The sequence below is a fragment of the Prunus dulcis genome, chromosome 1 (genome assembly GCF_902201215.1).
Source record: "Prunus dulcis chromosome 1, ALMONDv2, whole genome shotgun sequence".
NCBI lineage: Eukaryota > Viridiplantae > Streptophyta > Magnoliopsida > Rosales > Rosaceae > Prunus > Prunus dulcis.
The window spans coordinates 2,275,202-2,295,370 of NC_047650.1; the positions used below are offsets into that span (position 1 = coordinate 2,275,202).

The window sequence follows — 20,169 nt, forward strand, 5'->3', positions numbered from 1 at the left end:
ACAAATTACACACAATCTTCATCACAATTGTATACTATATTAATATTGAAGGTGCTGCCATATGAATAACTCCCTTAGTAGCAAGTTCCCCATTAACTCATTTTACCAACTGTACAGACTTGTTCATAAATTACCCAATCGTATCCCCTACAAATGACGACAATAGGCAAGTCCATCTAAAAACAAAATAATACCACCAAATCAGTCATATACATTCCCGACCTAAATTTAAAGGCGAATAAAACGTCAGGTGGGATGAATACACCTACAAATACTTTCATGGTCCATTTTTGTAATTGGCCAATTCATTGTCAAATTACCGTACTCATATATTTGGGACAATTTGTAGTTTTGGTACAGGAGGGAAATTGGGGAAAGAGGAAAAAAGGAATAAATTGCAAATTCAACATGGGTCCCATACAACAACCACCAACCAATGGTAAAGAATAGTTATATACAGCTGTTATTATGCACAGGCCAAGTCAAATGTGTTGCCCAACAACTCCCGCCAATAACTCCCGCCTAAAATTGGACCCAACAACTGCCGCCAATAACTCCCGCCTCTTCATGACAGTCATTTACTCCTGGTCATTAATACCTCCCACTATTTAATTGTAACCCAGCTGCATCCACCCAACTTTTCCATCACAGTTACCCCGTCAAACCCCCCCTGCCTGCGCAGCTATTTCACCTACATCACAATGAATGGCAGTTTGGTGAAACTAATGGCCACCCCAACCCACAGTAAATACCCAACACCCATGGACCCCAACCCCACACCAAACCCAACCCTTGCCATTACTGAAGGAGGGGCCACTGAAACACCTGCCAAAGCAGCAACAGCAGACACTGAAGACTGGGTCCATGGACTGCAGCAATGTCGAGCCAATACCATGTTCTGGAAAAATCTCCATGCAAACATAGTTAGCAAAATTAAAGAGGGCCAAGCTAGGTGGGGTGTCATAAAAAAGCGCACAAATCGGGCGCGTTATCAAGCCCGGATGCATCTTCTACATATGAAGGCTGTCAGAGGTAGAATTGAAAATGCCCCTGCCAGTGCAGTTATTGCATTCAAAGAATCATACGAAATGGCTCAGCTGAAGCAACAACAACTGGAATCCGGCTTCGAACTATTTAGGAAGTTTGCACAAATTGTGGATGCAGAAGGAAAGTGGGACATCACTGGGGGAGGGGTCATGAACTTAATGGGTCGCGGTCGCCGCATTTGACGGGTATGCAACTCGAAATTGGGCCACAGCGAGAGGGTTTGCCTTGTAATATTACCATGGCTACTATTGGGGACAAACCCAGTACAGTGGACTTTTTGGCGTGGCCTCTTTTTGTAATATATACGTATGAGGTGCCCTTTTTTTTTTGTTTCGGATGTTTTCTGTTGGGGAAGGGGGGCCTCGTTGGTACATATGTTTAATGTAAGCTGCAGGTGCCGTCTTTGTTAAGATTGTATTCTGTAAGTTCGAGGTCACCTCTTTGTACATTTTGTCTTCTGTAAGTTTCACCTGGCTTTTGTATGATGCCAGGTTGAGGTGGCCTTCGTTTTATGTGTACGTTTCAGGTGCCTTTCTTTTGTGTTTAATGCAGGAACTTTGATAACTGCAGTTCATGTAGTTTGGCTGCATTCATTTCATATTCGATATAACGTAATTACCTTCCACATCGTCCATATTTGTAGACTTGTTCCTTGACATTGCAAAACCAATACGTAAGACAGTATAAAAAATGTTATAATAGCTGTACCAATGTCAAATAATGCTGAGGTTACATTGGAATGCCAATATAACACCAATATCGGGCATTATAAAACCAATACAAATCAATAGCAATACAATAAAGTTACAATATGATACCAATATAGTACCACTGTCCTACCAATACGTCATTCATAAACCAATATAAAAACAACTAAGAATGGCATGTACTGTATCTGCAAGTGTATACCGTGCCGTATCTGTCATAAACTAAGGCTATGAATACCATTGGGCCCAATCTATACTTACTGTTGGGAATGGTAAATATTGGAAAAAAAAAAAAATTTCCTTTTTAAAAACACCCCATTAACTCCAGGTTTCATGTTTGTGCACTCACACCATGTTACTGAAACATTGTGCACATGCAAGTGTAACCCTTTGAATTTGGGATGACCCTCTTCAGCACCCTAAATATCGCACAACGTGAACAACAATTCATACCCTCCAAAACAAGAAGATGAGGAGGAGGAGCCTCCGTACCGGTGAGGGTGAGTCAGTGACGTCTCGGTTGCCCGGTCAAGACGCGACTTCAAGATGTCGCAGGGAAATGGAAGCTGCGAGTTCAGTGGGTTCACGGCTGTGCTACTGTGGGAACGTTGTCAAAACGCATACATCGTGGACGGTTTCTCATCCTGGAAGGAGGTTTCAAGTATGTGCAAGGGTAAGTTTATTTATGTGTAAGTTTTAGCTTACATGTTGGAATTGTCTGTATTCCAAATCTGATGGTGGATGTCTTTGTTTGAAAACATTGCTTCCGTTTGTGCAGAGGAATGGATGTACATTTTGGGAATGGGCTGACCCAGAGATGTGTGACAGATCGAAGCACATCATTCCAGGCTTGCTTAGGAAAATAAACCGCCTGGAAGAAGAACAAAACGTTGGAAAAGGAAAGATGAAAAACCCATGGTTTTGGGTCTCTGTTTTCTTGGTTGGAATGGTCATTTATTTGTTGTTTTCCAAATGTAATAGGACTCCTGGTCATCTACAGTTGGCAGTTTAAAGTTGGTTAGGTTAAGGATGTAATGGAACAGGTTTTGTGAAGGCATAGATGGTCGTTTTCTATTGTGGTTTCATCTTGGTTTGAAAAGGCAAACACAAACGGCATAGGCAATAACCCCAGGGTCAGGTATTTTGGTATCAAGTCTTATGCAGCCTCAATCGTCAGACCATTTTTTCCACGTAAACATGATAAATAACAAAATATTAGACGGTGAGGGACCTCCCAAAACTACAACTCAATGACGTCAAACAATAGATTATTGGGAAATAGCCCAAAAAGCCACAATTTTTGAAACTATGGCTGCATGAAGATTAGTCCAAAACATGGTATTGCGTTGACATTGTTGTATGCCATGGACCAAGTCTGCAGGGAGTGAATTCGGTGACTTGGCTTCTGTTTCAGTCTCCCCTCCTTCAGTAATTGAAATCGTTGTGTTTGGTGTGAGGTTATGGTCCATGGTCTTTGATTTTTATTGTTGGCTCGTGTACAACTTAATTGGAAGAACAGGGGACTAAATGCGATGTGAGTTAAATATGTGGGGAAGGTAGTGGCTGTAAGCAGCAATTAATGTGATGGAAGTTTTCATTTCAAACAGGTGGGTTGATTAATATACCTGCAAATTTTAATGACCAAACCAGTAAGTGAGAGAGTTATTGGCGGGAGGGATTAGGAGGAGTAATTGGCGGGAGGGTTAGGCGGGATAGTATTGGGCGGGATAGTATGGGCGTGAGTTATTACCCAGGTTGACTTTATGCCTTTTTGTAATATATGGAACAGTTGGACGTTCCCAACTTGGTCATTTTCCCATTATGTCATTGAAATAAGGGAGTTGCCTATTTGCCAAATTCACCAACTCATTCGAATTGACCAATAATGGTTATTGTCTTATTTCTCATTTCACCAATCTCAATTCGTTTCCATTTTGCCATTTTTCATATTTTCCTATTTTCCATGTGTCATCCAAGTTTCCTATTTTTCAATTTTTCAATGTTTCATTATTTTTTCCTATTCCCTATTTTCGTATTGTGCAATTTCCCAAGTTTCCTTTTGTTCTATTTCTAGTTTTCCAATTTTTCAATGTTCCCATTTTCCCCCCATTATGTACTTATAAAAAGTTGCCTACTTTGCCTAATTCAGACAGTAATTAAAATTGTCCAATATGGTAATTGTCTTATTTCCCATTTCCACAATTTCAATTTGTTTACATTTTTCTGATTTTCCATGTGTCCCTGTTTCCTATTTCCAATTTTCAAATTTTAAGTTTGTGTCCAATTATCCAATGTTTTTTTTTCCAATTCGACTATTTTCTAAGTTTCCTTTTTTTTTTCTATTTCAAATTTTTCATTGCGGTAACTGTCCTTTTGTTCAATTTCCACTTTTGCTATTTTCCAAGTTGCCTTATTTCCTATTGGAGTTCATTTATCCAGTTCTCCAATATTCCAATATTCCAAATTTCCAATTTTCCAATTTTCCAATTTTCAATTTTGAATTTCCCAATTTGCTTATTTGCCTACTTTCCAAGTGTCCTTTTTTTCTGATTTTTCGAATTTTCGAATTTTCAAATTGTCATGTTTTCAGAGTTTCCTTTATTTCCTATTTCCTATTTCCTATTTTCCTATTTTCCTATTTTCCTATTTTCCTATTTTCCTATTTTCCAAGTTTCCTTTTGGCCAATTTCGACATTTCCAAATTTCCAAGTTGCTTTCTTTTCCAATTTACAATTCCCAAATTTCCTATTTTCCAAGTGTCCTTTTTTCCTTTTTCCAATTTTCCACTTTTCCAACAATCATTTGATCCTATTGCGTACTTTCCTGTTTCAAATTTTTCCTTATTTCCTTTTTCCAATTTTCCAATTTTCGAATTTTACAACTTTCCAACTTTCCATTTTTTCGTATTTCCGTTGTTCCAATTTTTCTTGTCTTCAATTTCCAATTTTCCAAGTTTCCTTATTTCCCATATCCAAGTTTTAAGTTGTCACTTTTCCAAATTTCCAATTTTCGTGTTGTGCTATTTTCCTATTTTCTGGGGTTGTGTTCTGAAATTCGCAGTAAATGCTTACTTACATAGTCCTATTTGGGGTTCCAATCCACAAATTCCTATTTCCCATTAAGGTTTCGTTTGTTGTCGTTTGGAAGCCAATTTTATTGTTCTTAATGTCATGTTGTACTGCTGTAACTTACAGCCAAGGCGTTAATGGTGTAGTTTTGAATCCCATCAATTTAATGCACCAACAGAACACCCAATTGACCTCATATAAGTTCGTGCATGCAGCGAGAAGAAAGGACAAAGACATGGATCTTTTGATGGACCTGTCCACCCGAGGGAATGCTGCTTCAGTTCATCTCACCCGAGTACATGGATCTTTTGTTGCCTTCATTTTCCCTTCGCGGGATAGATAGTATTGTTCAGTTTGGGAGGCGATTTCTTTCGCATGTGTGAAATGTTGTCTGTAATGTGTATGCATTGTATGTACATTGACTTAATATTGATTTGTATTGTGTTTGTATTCCCTGAATGCTGTAATGTGTATGTATTGTATGTATATTGCCAAATATTGCCTTTATATTGCACTTGTATTGTCTACAATTGATTCGTATTGTATATTTATTGTGGCCATATTGCCCTACTATTGCCTTCGTTTCATTTTTAAGCTCTGCTTTGAATCAATACGTGGCATATTGGCTGAATATGGGAGAGAGAAGATCAATTCTGCCTCTCCCTAAGTGGATAAAATAGATGCTCAATATGAATCCTTTCCTCCACAAGTTTGTGTACAGTGCCGTACGTTCTGTGTTGTAGGTGCCACACTGGCTTATTAAAATTGATGATTGGCCATGACAAACATTTTGTTTGCTTACTTGTACAAAAGTACATATTTGTGTCAATAACTAAGTTCGGACTGTTAACAATCATTCAGAAGAATGGTAGAAATAAGCTCCACTGTGCCAATCCACGAAGTTGAACAAAGAAATTGTGTTCGATACACAGATGACATGGGAAACTAACATTAGCATTCTCCAATAAGAAGACTTCTCTTCTTTCCCACCCCTCGTCGATTGAGAAAGAAAGAAGAGGGACAAAACACACACTACCAAGTTAAGGTGACATTACAAACCTAAAAAATATCCTCATCAAACTTATAATGCTCCTTTTTTTCTTCTTTAAAGCAAAACTTCATTCAAACTGAGATAACCACGTGCTCTCGATAAGCACTCCGGAATTATTTGCTCATTATCTGCATAGCCTTCTGTCTCAACTTGAGGCTTGGAAGGAGCTTTGGCACCAGGAGGCTGCTTCTTCTTCATCCCACTCACAATGTCATCGATTCTGAGAAGTAGGCAAGCAGCTTCTATGGCCGTTTTAAAGCTCTGGGCCTTCACGTTGCAGGCATCCCATATCTGACATCAAAATTCCTAAAAATGAACAGCCTTACCAACAAACTAAAATTAGTCCATTAATTTAGTACTAACCACGACAACATCACTTCCCCTCACATGACTGCTGTCGAAATATATTGGGAGAAGCTGTAAACTAGAACTACTACTGAAGCAAATCGACAATAGAAACCAGAAGATTGACACTTATGCCATATCAATAAAGGGACATATAATGGATACCTTTGAGAACAATACTACATTAAAAGTCGTATTTCAGAGCTTTCAGCAAATATAAATCACCCAACAAATTTGAATATTGAGATAGCAAAGGAAATAAAAGAGAGCAACAATAGTAAGCCAAAAAGATATCCACCTATCTTTTTCTCTTTCACACCAGTTATCACACCAGTGCTACCATCAATGCCAAGCCATGATTTTTCACCATTTGCATGCTATGGAAAAAAAATTGTGGTTAGGATCTAAATGATGCATCATATTCTGACCAAAATAATAATGATGCAGCAGAACGTATATAGAAATGACAAATCATAACAAAACTGAACAAAACCATACAAAACAGATTCAAACCTTTCCCTGCAGCGCCGTCATTGTTCTAATCACATTCACCCCGCAATTCGGAGCCAAAGTACGTGGTATAGGCTCAAAAGCTATAGCAGCAGCTTCATCCGGCCACTGTTTTACCATAAAAACAGGTGTAGCCATAAAACTCCAATAAAATGCATGTAAAGTGAAACCACAACTAATTCTTAAGCTAAAGTATGTCAAGGAGCATGTGAATTGAAGTGACAGCCAGTTTATTCACATAATTTAGATTTCTACTTCCACAAGGACTTATTCTTGGACGAGTTTTACACAAGAAAGACCAAACTTTTGGATGAGGAAAGGAGCTTTAACCTTTTCTATACCTTCCACAGATGAACTCTTTTGCTTCAATGTAGCAGATACAGTTAACTGTGTAGCACCACCAGCAGGACCAAGTTTCTGATTCTTGAGGATGTTTCTTGCTACAGACATGGCATCCTATGACCAGATATAAGGGAGTAAAGAAGACATTTCAGCATAATATATTTATTATACGTAATGGGGACAAAGAAGTAAAACCATTATACCTGCAAATTCCTTTCCACTTCATTGAACTGATCCTTACTAGGACCTCTCAAGAGTACAGTACATGCTTTAGGCTCTTTGCAATCAACAATGAATGCAAAAAACTCATCACCAATTGTCTTAACCTCAAATATCCCAGCGCCTGTACCAACATCAGACTGTTGCAATTGATGTGGTCTGTTAACAATTACAGCCCCACAAGCCTTGGCAATTCGGTTATTATCTGTTTTCCGCAACCTCCTCATCCCGACCCCCGCCATGTCCGTCCGGATCGGATTTAAAAAATGCAAATACAAAACAACACTTACACCTAACTAAACTAAACTAAACTACACAGTCGACAATGCACTGTCGTCTCATGTTTACAGGTCCATGACATAGCCACCGAATATATACGTTCAACTGTCACGAAAATGAACACCCTAATATATTGGCAAATGAGAGTCGAATATTTCGCTATAGTGGGAATAAAATAATGGGAAAAGCTACAATGTGGGTGGCCCCACAAAATTGCATTTCGCTGCAACGTGTGCCAAATTATGGATTTACAGGAATTTCTTAACCACAGAATGTCAACAATTAGTTCTAACAAAGGAAAGTGAATACAGCCCTTCTACCATGGAAGACAAGTACAGTTGAATTCCGTTACATAAATAACACCCTGCAACCTACTACAAAAGCACCCCACTTTATCGCGTGGTGAGCAAAATGTCAAAAATTGTGCCATGTTCCGCAAAAACTGCTTAGGCAGTTTCAAGATTCACAATACGACAAAACAGCCTGCAACTTCTTTCACATCCATGTACAGAATCTGAGATGTCAATATGGGTATGAAGCTGGAAGGACCACCTGCAGAAGGAGGACATATGTGCCACTTCAGCATTCATATAAAGGGAAAATGAGATGTCGTAAGACATGTTCAATTTGAAGAAGTAATTGTTTGAACCTTTCATAAAGAACATGAAACAAGTTTTGGATTACACACAGTCGGAGTTTAGAACATATGACATACGTAAATCAGATGCCAGTTGCAAAACATTGACATTAGCATCTATAGTGTTCAAATCCCCAATACCCTAAACTTTGAAGAACAAAAGTAGCAATTTTTAGTAATCTCAGTTGGACAAGTTCCCAACATAATGTAAGTTCTCTTAAATGAACACTGACATCACAGGTGAATACTTACGACGTAACTACAATGAAGTAAATAACAATGCAATTCCAAAGGCAGTAGTTAACAATAAAGCAGCAATGAGGTCAGATTAGGACTTTTACCTCATACATAGGCCTCCCCCCTCAAAGCCTCGATTGCAAGCTTCAATCGGTAGTAGCCAAACTTCGATGGGTCAATGGTATGTAAAGGAATGCCGGCACTAAGGTACTCAATAAATTTGATTGTCATAATACCACATGAAGTACTGTCCACCCGAGCAGTGGAGAAGTTAGAAGTGCACCTATTGATAACATCCGAGTATAGTGATTTAAAAGAACACAGCTTACCCATCAGTTTGTTGAGGAACATCGGAAATTCTGCAAATTGTGAATGGGTTAAAGTTTGACATGTCAGTCCTCTTGCTCTTCACTGCTTCAACCTCCGATTTCTCATAAAACCTCATTTCATGCAGCACCTTTGCAAGCGTATGGGTAATAGGCTCCATGAATCGGACAAGCATACTGTTGGAGGTAAAATCAGAATACGAGTCATAGACAGTGACAGTATGTCGCACAAAGTCGACTTCTACTGCCACCCAATGGGACTGTCGAACATTATATGGGAGATAGACCTTGCGCACTTTCGTCCATGCTTGCGCATACCCATGTTGCCATGACCCATTGACAAAGTGGTGTACATTTTTGAGGTAGTTAGGGGGAGGGTGAGCGGTGCTTGCAGCAGATTGTTTCCTCGTGACTCGTTTCCTCGTGACTCGTTTCCCACTTGGCATTGCAAACGGCTGTAAAAATTGCTGCAACCAAGTGTGACATACACGTTACATAAACCCAAACCAAAGCACCAAAAGGAGAGACCAACATGACTCCTACCAATGCAAGAACTGCAGTGACACAAAATATGGATACAAAATTACCTGCAGACAAAACTCGGCGGTTGTCCACTCCCTTCCAAATAGTTGCGGATGAGAGAGTTGTCTTTTGCGTATTAGAAACATGGCCATGTCAAGGTGCTGCTATTTCAGAACACAACAACCGCGTGAATATCACAAATTTGACACACATAGTCAATGTCATCAAATAAGAGATTGATCGAAATAAAGCCGGGTTCAAATTGTTACCCTCGAGCTCATCCATGCAGTTTCATCTAACAGTTTGTAAAAAAAAATCTGCCCCAACTTCAAATGGTTCGAGCTCCAGCTCCGCACTACAAAAACAACACTTGCAAAGGTAAATTAAAATATAATACACAAGTGGAACACCTTGTATAATATGACAATGACACACACATGTATAGTATAGCTGTGTATAAATTGTTTGCATACATCAAAAAACAAGTAAAATGGTTTTGCCAAGATACAAATCCTAACCTGATGTCAGTTTTCCAAGCCCTGCAAAGTTGTATGATAGCCTTCACATCGTCCATGGCCACGGGTTTTGTTGGATCAAAACGGGGCTGAGGTGTCTGTGCATGCAAATCAGTAACCTTCCTCTTTTTCCTGGAGGGATCGGTGAATGGACTCAACAATGGTGTCGCAGCCCGCTTAAGTCTGCACCCTTTGCCTTCACCATCTGGTTTCCGAACCGTGGCAGTAGCCTCGTTGTCCCCTTCATCCCCTTCATCACCAACCACAGTTATGTTACATTTCATGGGAGGCCTGCCCTTGGATCCCACCCCCTCAATTTCTGTCTTCTTCCAATCCTGTAACAAATGTAACATTGTTTTACAAATAACTCTATACCCATTCCCATCTTCCAGAGTAGGAAGGAGGGCATCTTCAACACTAGGAAGCTTCACATCTTCAGCGGTAGGAACCTTGTGAGGTTGTTGGTCCACTTGCCTCTCAGGAACTGAAGTTTCAATTTCAGTGTCTATGACTTCCATGGCTGGGAAGGGTTCCACTCCATCAGCAGGGACTTCTGGTTCCCTTGGAGCCCCTTGTTGATCTGAGGCTGGAAAGTGTTCCACTCCATCACCACAGACTGGTGCTTCCATTTCACCCCGTTCTGTATGCATGCCTGGGAAGGGTTCTACTCCATCAGCTGGAACTTGAGTGTCCATTTTAGGTGCTGCTGTAGTCGGACTAGTAGGTTCATTTACGGGTGACAAATCATTCTGCCCTCCGTCATTCATCTGGGCAGTACAGACTTCCTCATGGGCTTCTCCACCATAATTTTTTTTTAACTCCTCCATCTCCAACTTCAAATAATGTTCGACTTCAGCAATTTTTAGGGTCAAATCCCGAATAGCCTTTTTATTTCTGTCACACTCGTTCTCATGCTTCAAACAGTTCTTCTGTACAATAGCTTCCAAGTCACGAACTCTGTTCCTAAGCCCCCGATTTGAACTACGTAGCTTAGCCAACTGATCCTTAGTGCTGCGTAATTGATGCTTCAAACTGCGAACGTCATTAACAGACCCTTTGGCCTGCATACAGTTATAATGCAACAGTTACAAAGCTTACAAAAAACCACGAAACTATTTCCACTTCATTCCTATCGTATTCGCTATATTTTCACAACATTGGAAAAAGATCATGCTCACCTTAGAAGAGGAGGGAAGGGTGGCTGTTTCCTCAACATCCGCGTCTTTTTCTTCACTAGAAGTGCCGGTTTTTTCTTCGGCCTCATCCCCAAATAATTCAACCATTGGTTCTTCGTTGTCATCATCACCCCAACTCCAGTAAGGTTGTTGCTTCTCAATATCTGTTGGCCGGAGAAGTTGCACATCAACCTCCAATTGAAACACAAAAAAAAAAAAAATCAGTTAACTTTGTACTTTTTCCTAATCATAACATCACTGATACAAACAGATCTAACCTCAAAGTTTTCAAAAACCTGACTCATAACGTCCCGAAAACGGGCCACCGTGTTGCTCCTCCAATGTAATATTCGAGGGATGTGCCTATTGTCTTCATGGACCGTGAAATGCAATGCTTCCAAAGCTGGGAACACTTCAAAGGCCCAAATCTGTTCACAACATTGAAACATCAATATATGTAAATGTATTTGCATCAAATAGTTAATTGCTGGATATGTGTTCACCTGAAGAGCGAAGCCAAACCCCCTTATGATGTACTCTCTTGGTCTACCACTTCGCATTCTTGTCTGCGTTCTCTTTCCACGTTGTTTGGGCATTTTTCTTTTTTGGGGCACTTTGACTCGTTGGTATTCAGCACAAACTGCCCTCAACAGTGAAGCATTTGTCATTGCATATGACACTGCGCCCCATGGATACTTGTCAAACTCCTCTAGGTCTTCAGCCAACTTCAAATAGCGCATGTCAATAAGCACATGCTTTTCAGTACCCAATAGAACAAAATTGGCAAAATAGACCATTCCAAGCTTTAACGCATCCTCATCATCTGTGCACTCGATGAAGGCGGTGTGTAGGTCCAAAAGGGTGGCAGGTTTATTGGTGCTGAAGTATTTTCGCTTCAACGAGCAATTTTCATTTGTCGCCTTCGGAATGAAAGGGAGCTTTCCGAACCTTAGCCCCGTGATGAGGCAAAATTGTTGGGCTGTGAATTGTATCAACTTGTTACCCACAATGAATTTTATCCCGTTCACCTGTGTAACTGTCTTAGGATCAGCCTTCCTCATCAACAGGCCGTGGACAATTTGTGAATTCCACTTCAGGTCCTCTATCAGTAATAGATGACCAAAACAACTTCCCTCGAACCTCTGTAACTGCTGCGTATTGAACTTCGCCTTTATTGTTGTAATGGCGGTCCTTGTGTGTGAAAGGGCATATGGCTTTCCTTCGTACTTCTCATCCTCAGGAATCATAAGCTTTGCTTTACAAGCCATTCACAAGTTCCCTGCACAACAACATCATACATATGGATCATTGGTTACCCATATTTCATACGTACATTACTCAAACTAATACTTTGAACCCATTTTGATATATGTATATACATTTGATAAAACCATAAATGTTTTTAAGCCTCTTTTCTACTCTCCAACTCTCTCCACACTCTCCTCTTATCTACATTCCCTTCTGCCAAATGTACATCCCATTCCATCAAAAAACCAAATACCACCCAAGTCTGAAAACAATTTCATCAACCACGGATCCACTTCATACAGGGATTGGCCGAAATGGCTACAAGAATTACTCCAAATGCATCAATGCCTACTACAATATGCTCATATGCAATACAGTACCACACATGGAACATCAGTATTCACAGTTATGGACTCTGTGTGCAAACTAGACACGTCAAAATGTTACTGCAACTGCAACTGCTAAACCTAGATGGATGAACATGCAATTTCTAAACAGATACTGAAGCCCCATAAAATACCATTTTCAGACATATATCACAAGCTGCAAGCAAGGAATAACAACACAATTTAGCACGTTTTATACCACAGGGAACAGAAAATTTCCACGGCAACTAACTTTAGTATTTCAAAATCACATAATTAAACATTAACACTGGAAGGGTGCAAAATATGCTACTACGTGCTGAAACACCAATGATACCAACAAATTTACCTGTGCATTATTACTCAACACCTAAGTCAGGGCCTACTGAGGTAATGGTGTGTTATAATCGAATAGCCCTTGGCACCAGGATAATTTCCCACACTAAATATGACTCATAAAATGGAAGTGAAAACAAGCATTGCCATAGAACCAATCCTATATGACAAATAGCAATTTGAGGCACTGCATCGTCCATACAGCAAAATCAATACACCAATACAAGTTTCATGGCAGCATGATCTACTTCACAGTTAAATTACATTATTATTGCAATATCTCTAATTACTAAACTTCACAACTTCAGTCATAGGTTAGTGAAATTATCCTTCTCAAATGATAACCATACAAAAACACAAACTAGTCAATAACAAATACAAAACCCACCTTAGAATAACTCCTTCTCTGCACAGAACCGAATTCGAAATCCCAGCCACACCTACAGCAAATCGCGACTTTTGTCCTAACCGAGTCTCACAGGATTGAGAAGGAGGAGGACGTTCGTGAACAAAGTCCTAACCGAAACCAAAATTTAGGGTTTTTTTAGGCCCTGAAGGAGCAGAGAAGAAGAGAACGACGTCGATTCAAGACTCGAACTTAGAGGGAACTGAGACATCGTTTAAGGGAGACATCATTTCACGATTAAACCCTCTCTTTCACCGTCAAGAGCCCCCTCACCAAACCCTAAAATTCACTGCAGAGAGAGAACGACAGAGTGCTGCTTAGGTTTTCGTGACAGAGGGAGAAATAGAGTGGTGGTGGTCGATGGACACAGAAACCGCCGAGAGAGGAAGAGAACCGTGACTGAAAGCTGAGAAAGGGAGACAAGCCTGCGTTAGGTCGCCAATCAAAGGCCAATAACGGGTTGATACATGTGCTTTTATATGGAGGGCAGTTTGGTCATTTCACGTTCACAAGTGATTATTTGAGAACACAATTTGTAAGCTGATTATTTCAGAATACCACTTTTAAAAAGTGATTATATCAGCTTATTACCCTCTCTTTTTTCACTGTTGCTGTAGTTGTTGACTTCCATTGAGTGGCATGAACAGTACAGTTATGCAAATGTAAATGTTGTAGTTGTTGACTTCCATTGAGTGGCATAAACAGTACAGTTATGCAAATGTAAATGCTGAAGTTGTTGACTTCCATTGAGTGGTATGAACAGTTTCTATACTGTTCATACCCCGCATCTGAGAATTTTTATGCATTGTAGTTTTATTCTGTTTCATGTGGTAACACTGTTAGCTCATGCAATGTTCAAACTAACTAATATAGTTCTCTGTTTCTTGTAGAAGTATTCCCTTTTGCCTTTGCAATTGTATCTGGTAAGACTGTGGACAATTAGAGGTGGTTTCTCCAAAGGATATCTGAAGTCTTGGTGGATGAAGGTAGGCAACTTACATTCATTTCTGATAGGCATGGTGCTATTATCGATGTTGTTAGGACTATTTTTCCTGCTTCTGCCCATGGTTTTTGTCTATATCATTTGAAAGAGAACTTGAAAAAGAAGTATCCGCATTCTGTTGGTTCCTCTTTCAAGGATCATATTTTATGGCTTTTTTGTAAGTTGTTGTATGCACCGACTGTTGAGGAATATCAAGATATTTTGAAAAAATTAAGAGATGATGGCGGTTCAAAAATAATTGATAAGTTTTTGGCTGATCTCCCTGTCCAAAATTTTGCTAATGCATTTTTTCCGGGAAAGAGGTATGGGGAGGTTAGTAATGCCTTGTCCGAGTCGTTTAATTCATGGGTTAAGGATGTGCGTAGGCTTCCAATTTATGAGATGATTGACACTATTAGGGTCAAAATGATGGAGATGATTTCTAGGAGGAAGCTTGCATCCGAGAAATGGTGTAGTGTTTTGTGTCCGGTTATTGAGGATGAGTTGAAGAATTTAGCTGCAAAGGGTCGTCATTGGAGGATATGTCGCGCGAGTGAATCTATATTTGAAGTTCATGCTGATTTGAGTGTTATGGTCAATTTGGACGAGAGGTTTTGCTCCTGTTATCAGTGGCAATTGCTTGGGTTTCCGTGTCAGCATGCGATTCAAGTTATCCAACATTCCGGGTTATGTTTGTATAACTTTGTTGATGAGTATTACAAGGCAGACTTTTATAGGGCTACTTATGCAACCCCTATATTTCCTATACCTGATATTGAGAAGCCTCCTGCTGGAGATGTTTTTCTTCTACCTCCGCATACAAGAAAGCCTCCGGGACGACCTCCGACAAAGCGCTTCAAGTCAAGCAGTGAAACTACAAGGCAGTTGAAGTGCAAGAGATGCGGTTCTTGTGATCGTCATAATAGGAGGACTTGCAAGGCTCCTATTTGATGTAAAGGTTTTGGAGTATAAAGACTTGAATGAGAGTAGTTAGTCTTTAACTAGTTAAAGTGCTATGTGATTGATTAGTGACAATCATAGTTGAAAGGAATAGAAATTGATATGCAAGTTGTTAATACGGTGAAATAGCAGTCACTGCATATGAATACTGTTTGAATTTTCGGTATTAATACATAATATGTACCATTTTTGGTATTTTGGAAATTTTGGTTTTGAAGTTTGATATGAATTAAGCATTACTGCTGTTTGAATAATCTATAAATGAAGGAACACTGTTTTAATACTCACTGTTTATGTCATTGTTGAAATTAAAAGATAGTTCTATGACATGGTATTAACAATTTATTTCTATCAAATAGGATTAACATTGTATTGAGAGTGCGTTGTTATTTGTTGGAGTTCACCTTTTTAGTTGTTTTAGTGTTATGGAGACCATTATTTCAGGTTACATACACTGTTAATTCACGTAAATAAACTGATTTTTGAATAAGTACATAACTTGAATTTGAAAATCACTTTACTTCAATGTTCTAAACCTACACAAGTCCTAAGAAACTACAATATAAGCAAGAATTTTTGCAAAATATTTGATTACAACTTCATTCCTTTGCATTTCTCTCCTCTTTCTTTGATGGAAATCCAACTTCTTTCATTGCTCATAATTTTCATGAGGACTTCTTTTCTCATTTCCCAGACCTTTTCTTTGTTGAAATCTGATTCTATTTGTTGGTCTTTGGAAAGCTGCTTCATGAAGTGCATGACAAAGACGCCACAATCATTGCTGCATAATAGAGATACGCATGCAGGAGTTAGTTCAGTATTTTTTTCAGTTGAATAGGATTAAAGTTTCACTGTTATTGCGTAACTTACGAATTGTTTGCTTGTTGGGGACATTCTCTGTTCTCAGTCAGCTTGAAGTTAGTAGTATCATGACGAATCAGATACTTCAATGTCTGAGCATATTCCGGTGTAAGTTTGTTGCTGGCAAGCATTTTTGCTATCATTCTAGCTGAAGCTTCATTAAGCCCTCTCGGCTTCTTGGCATCAAAATCAGGAATTTGGACGAGTTTTGTTTTCAGTGATGCTGCAGCACATTCCTTAAGAAGACAGAGGAATATATTTGATGTCTCAACCTGCATCATAGTCAAGTATGTGCTTAGTTTCCTTTAAATTTAGTGTCCTATGTATTGACAGTGTTAATCACCAGTCTTACTTACCAAAACAATTGCCTTCTTGTGATAATATTGGAGAGTTTGTTGTGATGTCCCCCTGAATGAGTTGAAGTGTGTCCATTTTGCTGCACCGGTGTCAAAGACAAGCAGCGTATGGTGGTTCTCATCTGTAATTGGTATGAACACTCTATCAACGCTTCCAATATTTTCTAGGAGTGGCATATAGAAAGCATGATATGTCAGCATGTGTGAAGCACCTCGCAAAAACATCTGCATAAGTCATGTGTTGGTGATTAGTAACTATGTTGATGATATAATATTGATGTATTATATGTGATCTTACATAGTTATTGGCGGACAAATATGCATTTTTTTGTTTCTGAGGGTTCTGCTTCGCATCATCATTAAGTGCCTCTCCATAAGCATCGATGATTAGTGCAGAAATTGGATCATCTCCCATCAGCTTTTCAATGTTATGTTTGTACAATACTGTCCTATTGTGTAGGTAAAAAGCGCCTTGAACAATAATGTTGTTTAAATAATAATTCAGCAAATAATAATCTCATAACAGTTTAATAGCAAGACAGTTCTACGACATAGTATTAACAGTGTAATTCTATGACAGTTCTACGGCATAGTATTAACAGTGTAATTCTACTACAGATTGGCTTACTCATCGGAATCAGATGGAGATATCCAGTAATTTTCCAAATTCTTCTTTGATTTTTCATCGAGCCTGTTGTAGACCTCATACATGCGCAACTGAAGGTATGTATCTTTGTCCTTTTTTTTGTTGGGTGCTTCATCTTCGCTTTGGCTTGCTCTTTTTCGGGCTTTCTTATGTTCTTTGGGGTATGTGTAATCAGGTCTCTTTGCAGGCTTTCTGTCTTTTCTGTCTTTGATTATTTTGATGCCAGAACGTATCTGCCGTGTTCCTACTTCTTTTACTTGCATGATAACTGACTTTTCAGGAGTTTTTTCATCAGTATTCTCATCTTCATCATTAGGAGTTTCTTGCATCTCCAATTCACTTTCTTATGCTATTCTCTCATCTTTTTTCTCCTTATCAGCTTGCTCTTTCATTGGAATTTCTTCTTGTTCACCTTGTTTGAAATTTTTTCCCATCACATGTTTGAAAGAGGCAATAACAGTGTCTTTTTGTTTCATGCTCTCAATGCATGACAACTTTTCCCCTTCAAGTAGTTCATGTTGTTCCTGTAGCTATCTCTGTTTGATTTGAGTGCATGAAGTTCCCCTTGTAATTTTGCACTTTCTTTTTTCTCATGCTCAAGCTGCTTTTTCAGTATTTCAATTTGTTGCTCCAACTCTTCTTTTTCAGCCCATATTGTTGAATGAATGAATTTTTCTTTATGCAGGATTCTATAGCAGTCTGCATCATATCCCTTCGAGTATTTGCCTTTTCAATCCAATAGTCGACTGCTTCTTTCAGCTGTTGGATTTTCTCATGGGTAGGGACTATTTCATGCTTGTAGTACTCTGGGATTGAACCCATTATGTCCTTAAAAATGGTGTCGTCTTGGTTGTCAAGTTCTGGATGTTGTAGCTGGACATTAACAGTGTTCTCCTCCGTCATTGAGTCTGCACTAAGGTCAACTGCTTGTTCTTCAATTTCATCATCTGCTTTGTATCCCAATGATTGTGCTGGTGGTTCTTCAATTTCATCATCTGCTTTGCATCCCAATGATTGTGCATTGTCTTCATTTTGCTCATGTTGTGGAGTTTTTGTCTGGGTTGCACTTTGGTCCACATTTTCATGGAAGCTGAAGTTCTGTTTCTGGGTAATAACAGTCTGCTTTTTTCCTTTTTGTGTTTGACTCTTTAACTGTCACAAATATTAGAAAGGAAAAAAAGAGTATTAGCAAATTTATATACATGTATATGTGTTTGTACACCATCAATTCAGTTTTGAAATATAAATGTTGGATCATTGTAGGTTATCTTACCCAATCTTTAAGTGTGATAACAAAGTCATCATCCTTTTCATTTTCTTCTTGTTCTTGATGGTCTGCATGATCAATCTTTGTTGCTTCTTCTTCTTTTTCATTGTCAGCAGCTTTTATCTGTTGAATTATTGGAGTCAGTAGTAATTATGGTGTACTAACATTATATATGTTTATGGAAGTAAGAAAAATGCCTTCATGTTTTCATATTTTGCAATATTAAGCTTGATATTGAGCTCCAAAAGGCTCCATTTGACAGCCGCTGGTTTGGACTGATCAGGTTAGTTCTTTCACACAGCCAATACTGCAAACATATTTTTCAATATAAAGTGTTAATGCACATGAAAATAAATAATATAATAGGATTAACAAATGGATGTAGTTTCTTACCAGGATTAGCACAATGCAACCACTGACACTTGGTTGATTTGTCTTGTCCTTTTTATTTTTTATGGCTTGGTCCAGTCCAAAATGCATGTAATCTAAGACTTCTTGTGCCCAGTTGTAGCTGTTCATTGCTTCTAAGGTGTCAATCATAGTCAAAAAGGTCCAAGCCATTGTCGCCGCAGAGTTGCAAAAGAGATTTGTGATGAAGAGCTCCAGGATTAACAACCTCACAACATCCATTGCATTCTTGTTTCTGTCATCTGCTATTGCTGTGCTCAGACAACTATCAACCTCAGTTTTTGTGATTTTTTTGAATTCTTGAAGTACTTCTTTTCAAAATCCAAATTTGTTCTTGTGGAAGTTGTTGTGCTTGGCAACTTGTTTCCTTTGTTTGGCAATCCAAAGATGTCAGACACATTGTTGCTTGTAATTTTATACTCGTTGCCTTCACTGAATTTGAATTTTTTGGTTGTGGGGTTGTAGAGTTTGATTAGTCTAATTATTTGATAATTAGACTTCTGGCATTCTGCCTTAGTGAACTGACCTTCCATGTAAGCCTTGATGATGCTCCAGAATGGCGTTTTATGTAGGATCTCTAGGACATCCTTTCTTGCTGCAAGCTTGTCTTTTACCGTTTGCAATGTGTTGTCAAATGTGAGCATGTTGCTCTTGATCTGCACATAATTTGGGTTATTGTGTCTGTTTGGTTGAAGTTTTTGTGTTTGGGATGGTGTTTTTTTGGTCTTCGTTTTTTTCTTTGGTTTTAGTGTGTTTCTGGATTTGGGTCTGGATGGTTTGGCTTTTGCTGTTGTTGGTGGTGTGCCTTGTGTGTTTGTTGATTCTGTTTTGTGCTTTTCCTGGCATGGGATCCTTTTGTATGCTTTTTTTTTTTTTTTTTAATTTCAACCCAGTTTCCTTTTTCCATTTGACCACCTGCAAAGTGAAACAAATAGGTTACTTCAACTGGACAAAAGAGAGATGAAACATAAGTATTAATACTTCTATGATATGGTATTAACCGTTTACTTCTATGCATTTGAAGCTTATAGTGGAAGAAAGCCTGGAGTTAAGCATCTGAATGTGCTTGGTTCATTGTGCTATGCTCATATTCCGAGTCAACAAAGGCAGAAGCTGGATTTGACAAGCAAGAGGTGTATTTTCTTAGGCTATGGAAGCTGTGAAAAGGGGTATAGACTTTATAGTCTTGAAACTGGAAAGATAATTGTGTCAAGAGATGTTGTGTTCAATGAAGATGCATATTGGGATTGGAATACACAGAAAGAAAGAAGTGTGAAGATTCCAACTGCTGAAATAACTGCAAGTAAGCACAGTAATCCTGAAGTACAAGGTGAAGAAGGTGAAATATTTGGTA

General features: G+C 38.9%; 3 protein-coding genes and 2 long non-coding RNA genes across 5 annotated transcripts; 1 reads left to right on the forward strand and 4 right to left on the reverse strand.

Moving 5' to 3' along the window:
* Positions 1–5,927: 5,927 nt before the first annotated feature.
* LOC117615253 (T-complex protein 1 subunit gamma-like) lies at positions 5,928–7,531 on the reverse strand. Its single transcript, XM_034344307.1, has 4 exons — positions 7,274–7,531; positions 7,059–7,184; positions 6,732–6,836; positions 5,928–6,164 (listed from the first exon to the last, which is right to left on the reverse strand). Exons 1-4 carry the CDS (start codon positions 7,529–7,531, stop codon positions 5,928–5,930), a joined length of 726 nt encoding a protein of 241 aa, XP_034200198.1.
* Positions 7,532–8,009: 478 nt separating this feature from the next.
* On the reverse strand, positions 8,010–9,009 carry LOC117616311. The gene is made up of 3 exons (XR_004584124.1): positions 8,772–9,009; positions 8,547–8,689; positions 8,010–8,120 (listed from the first exon to the last, which is right to left on the reverse strand). It is a non-coding gene; the product is annotated as an uncharacterized LOC117616311 (long non-coding RNA).
* A 169-nt stretch (positions 9,010–9,178) lies between these two features.
* On the reverse strand, positions 9,179–10,089 carry LOC117616254. Its single transcript, XR_004584115.1, has 4 exons — positions 9,809–10,089; positions 9,560–9,645; positions 9,356–9,451; positions 9,179–9,235 (listed from the first exon to the last, which is right to left on the reverse strand). It is a non-coding gene; the product is annotated as an uncharacterized LOC117616254 (long non-coding RNA).
* Positions 10,090–10,117: 28 nt separating this feature from the next.
* Positions 10,118–13,640, reverse strand: LOC117615263. The gene is made up of 6 exons (XM_034344316.1): positions 13,318–13,640; positions 11,484–12,259; positions 11,259–11,408; positions 10,984–11,172; positions 10,181–10,866; positions 10,118–10,124 (listed from the first exon to the last, which is right to left on the reverse strand). The coding sequence occupies exons 2-6, from the start codon at positions 12,246–12,248 to the stop codon at positions 10,118–10,120; spliced, it is 1,797 nt and encodes a 598-aa protein (XP_034200207.1). The 5' UTR covers positions 12,249–12,259; positions 13,318–13,640.
* LOC117615276 lies at positions 12,924–15,418 on the forward strand. Its single transcript, XM_034344333.1, has 2 exons — positions 12,924–12,983; positions 14,279–15,418. The coding sequence occupies exons 1-2, from the start codon at positions 12,924–12,926 to the stop codon at positions 15,266–15,268; spliced, it is 1,050 nt and encodes a 349-aa protein (XP_034200224.1). The 3' UTR covers positions 15,269–15,418.
* The last annotated feature ends 4,751 nt before the right edge of the window (positions 15,419–20,169 follow it).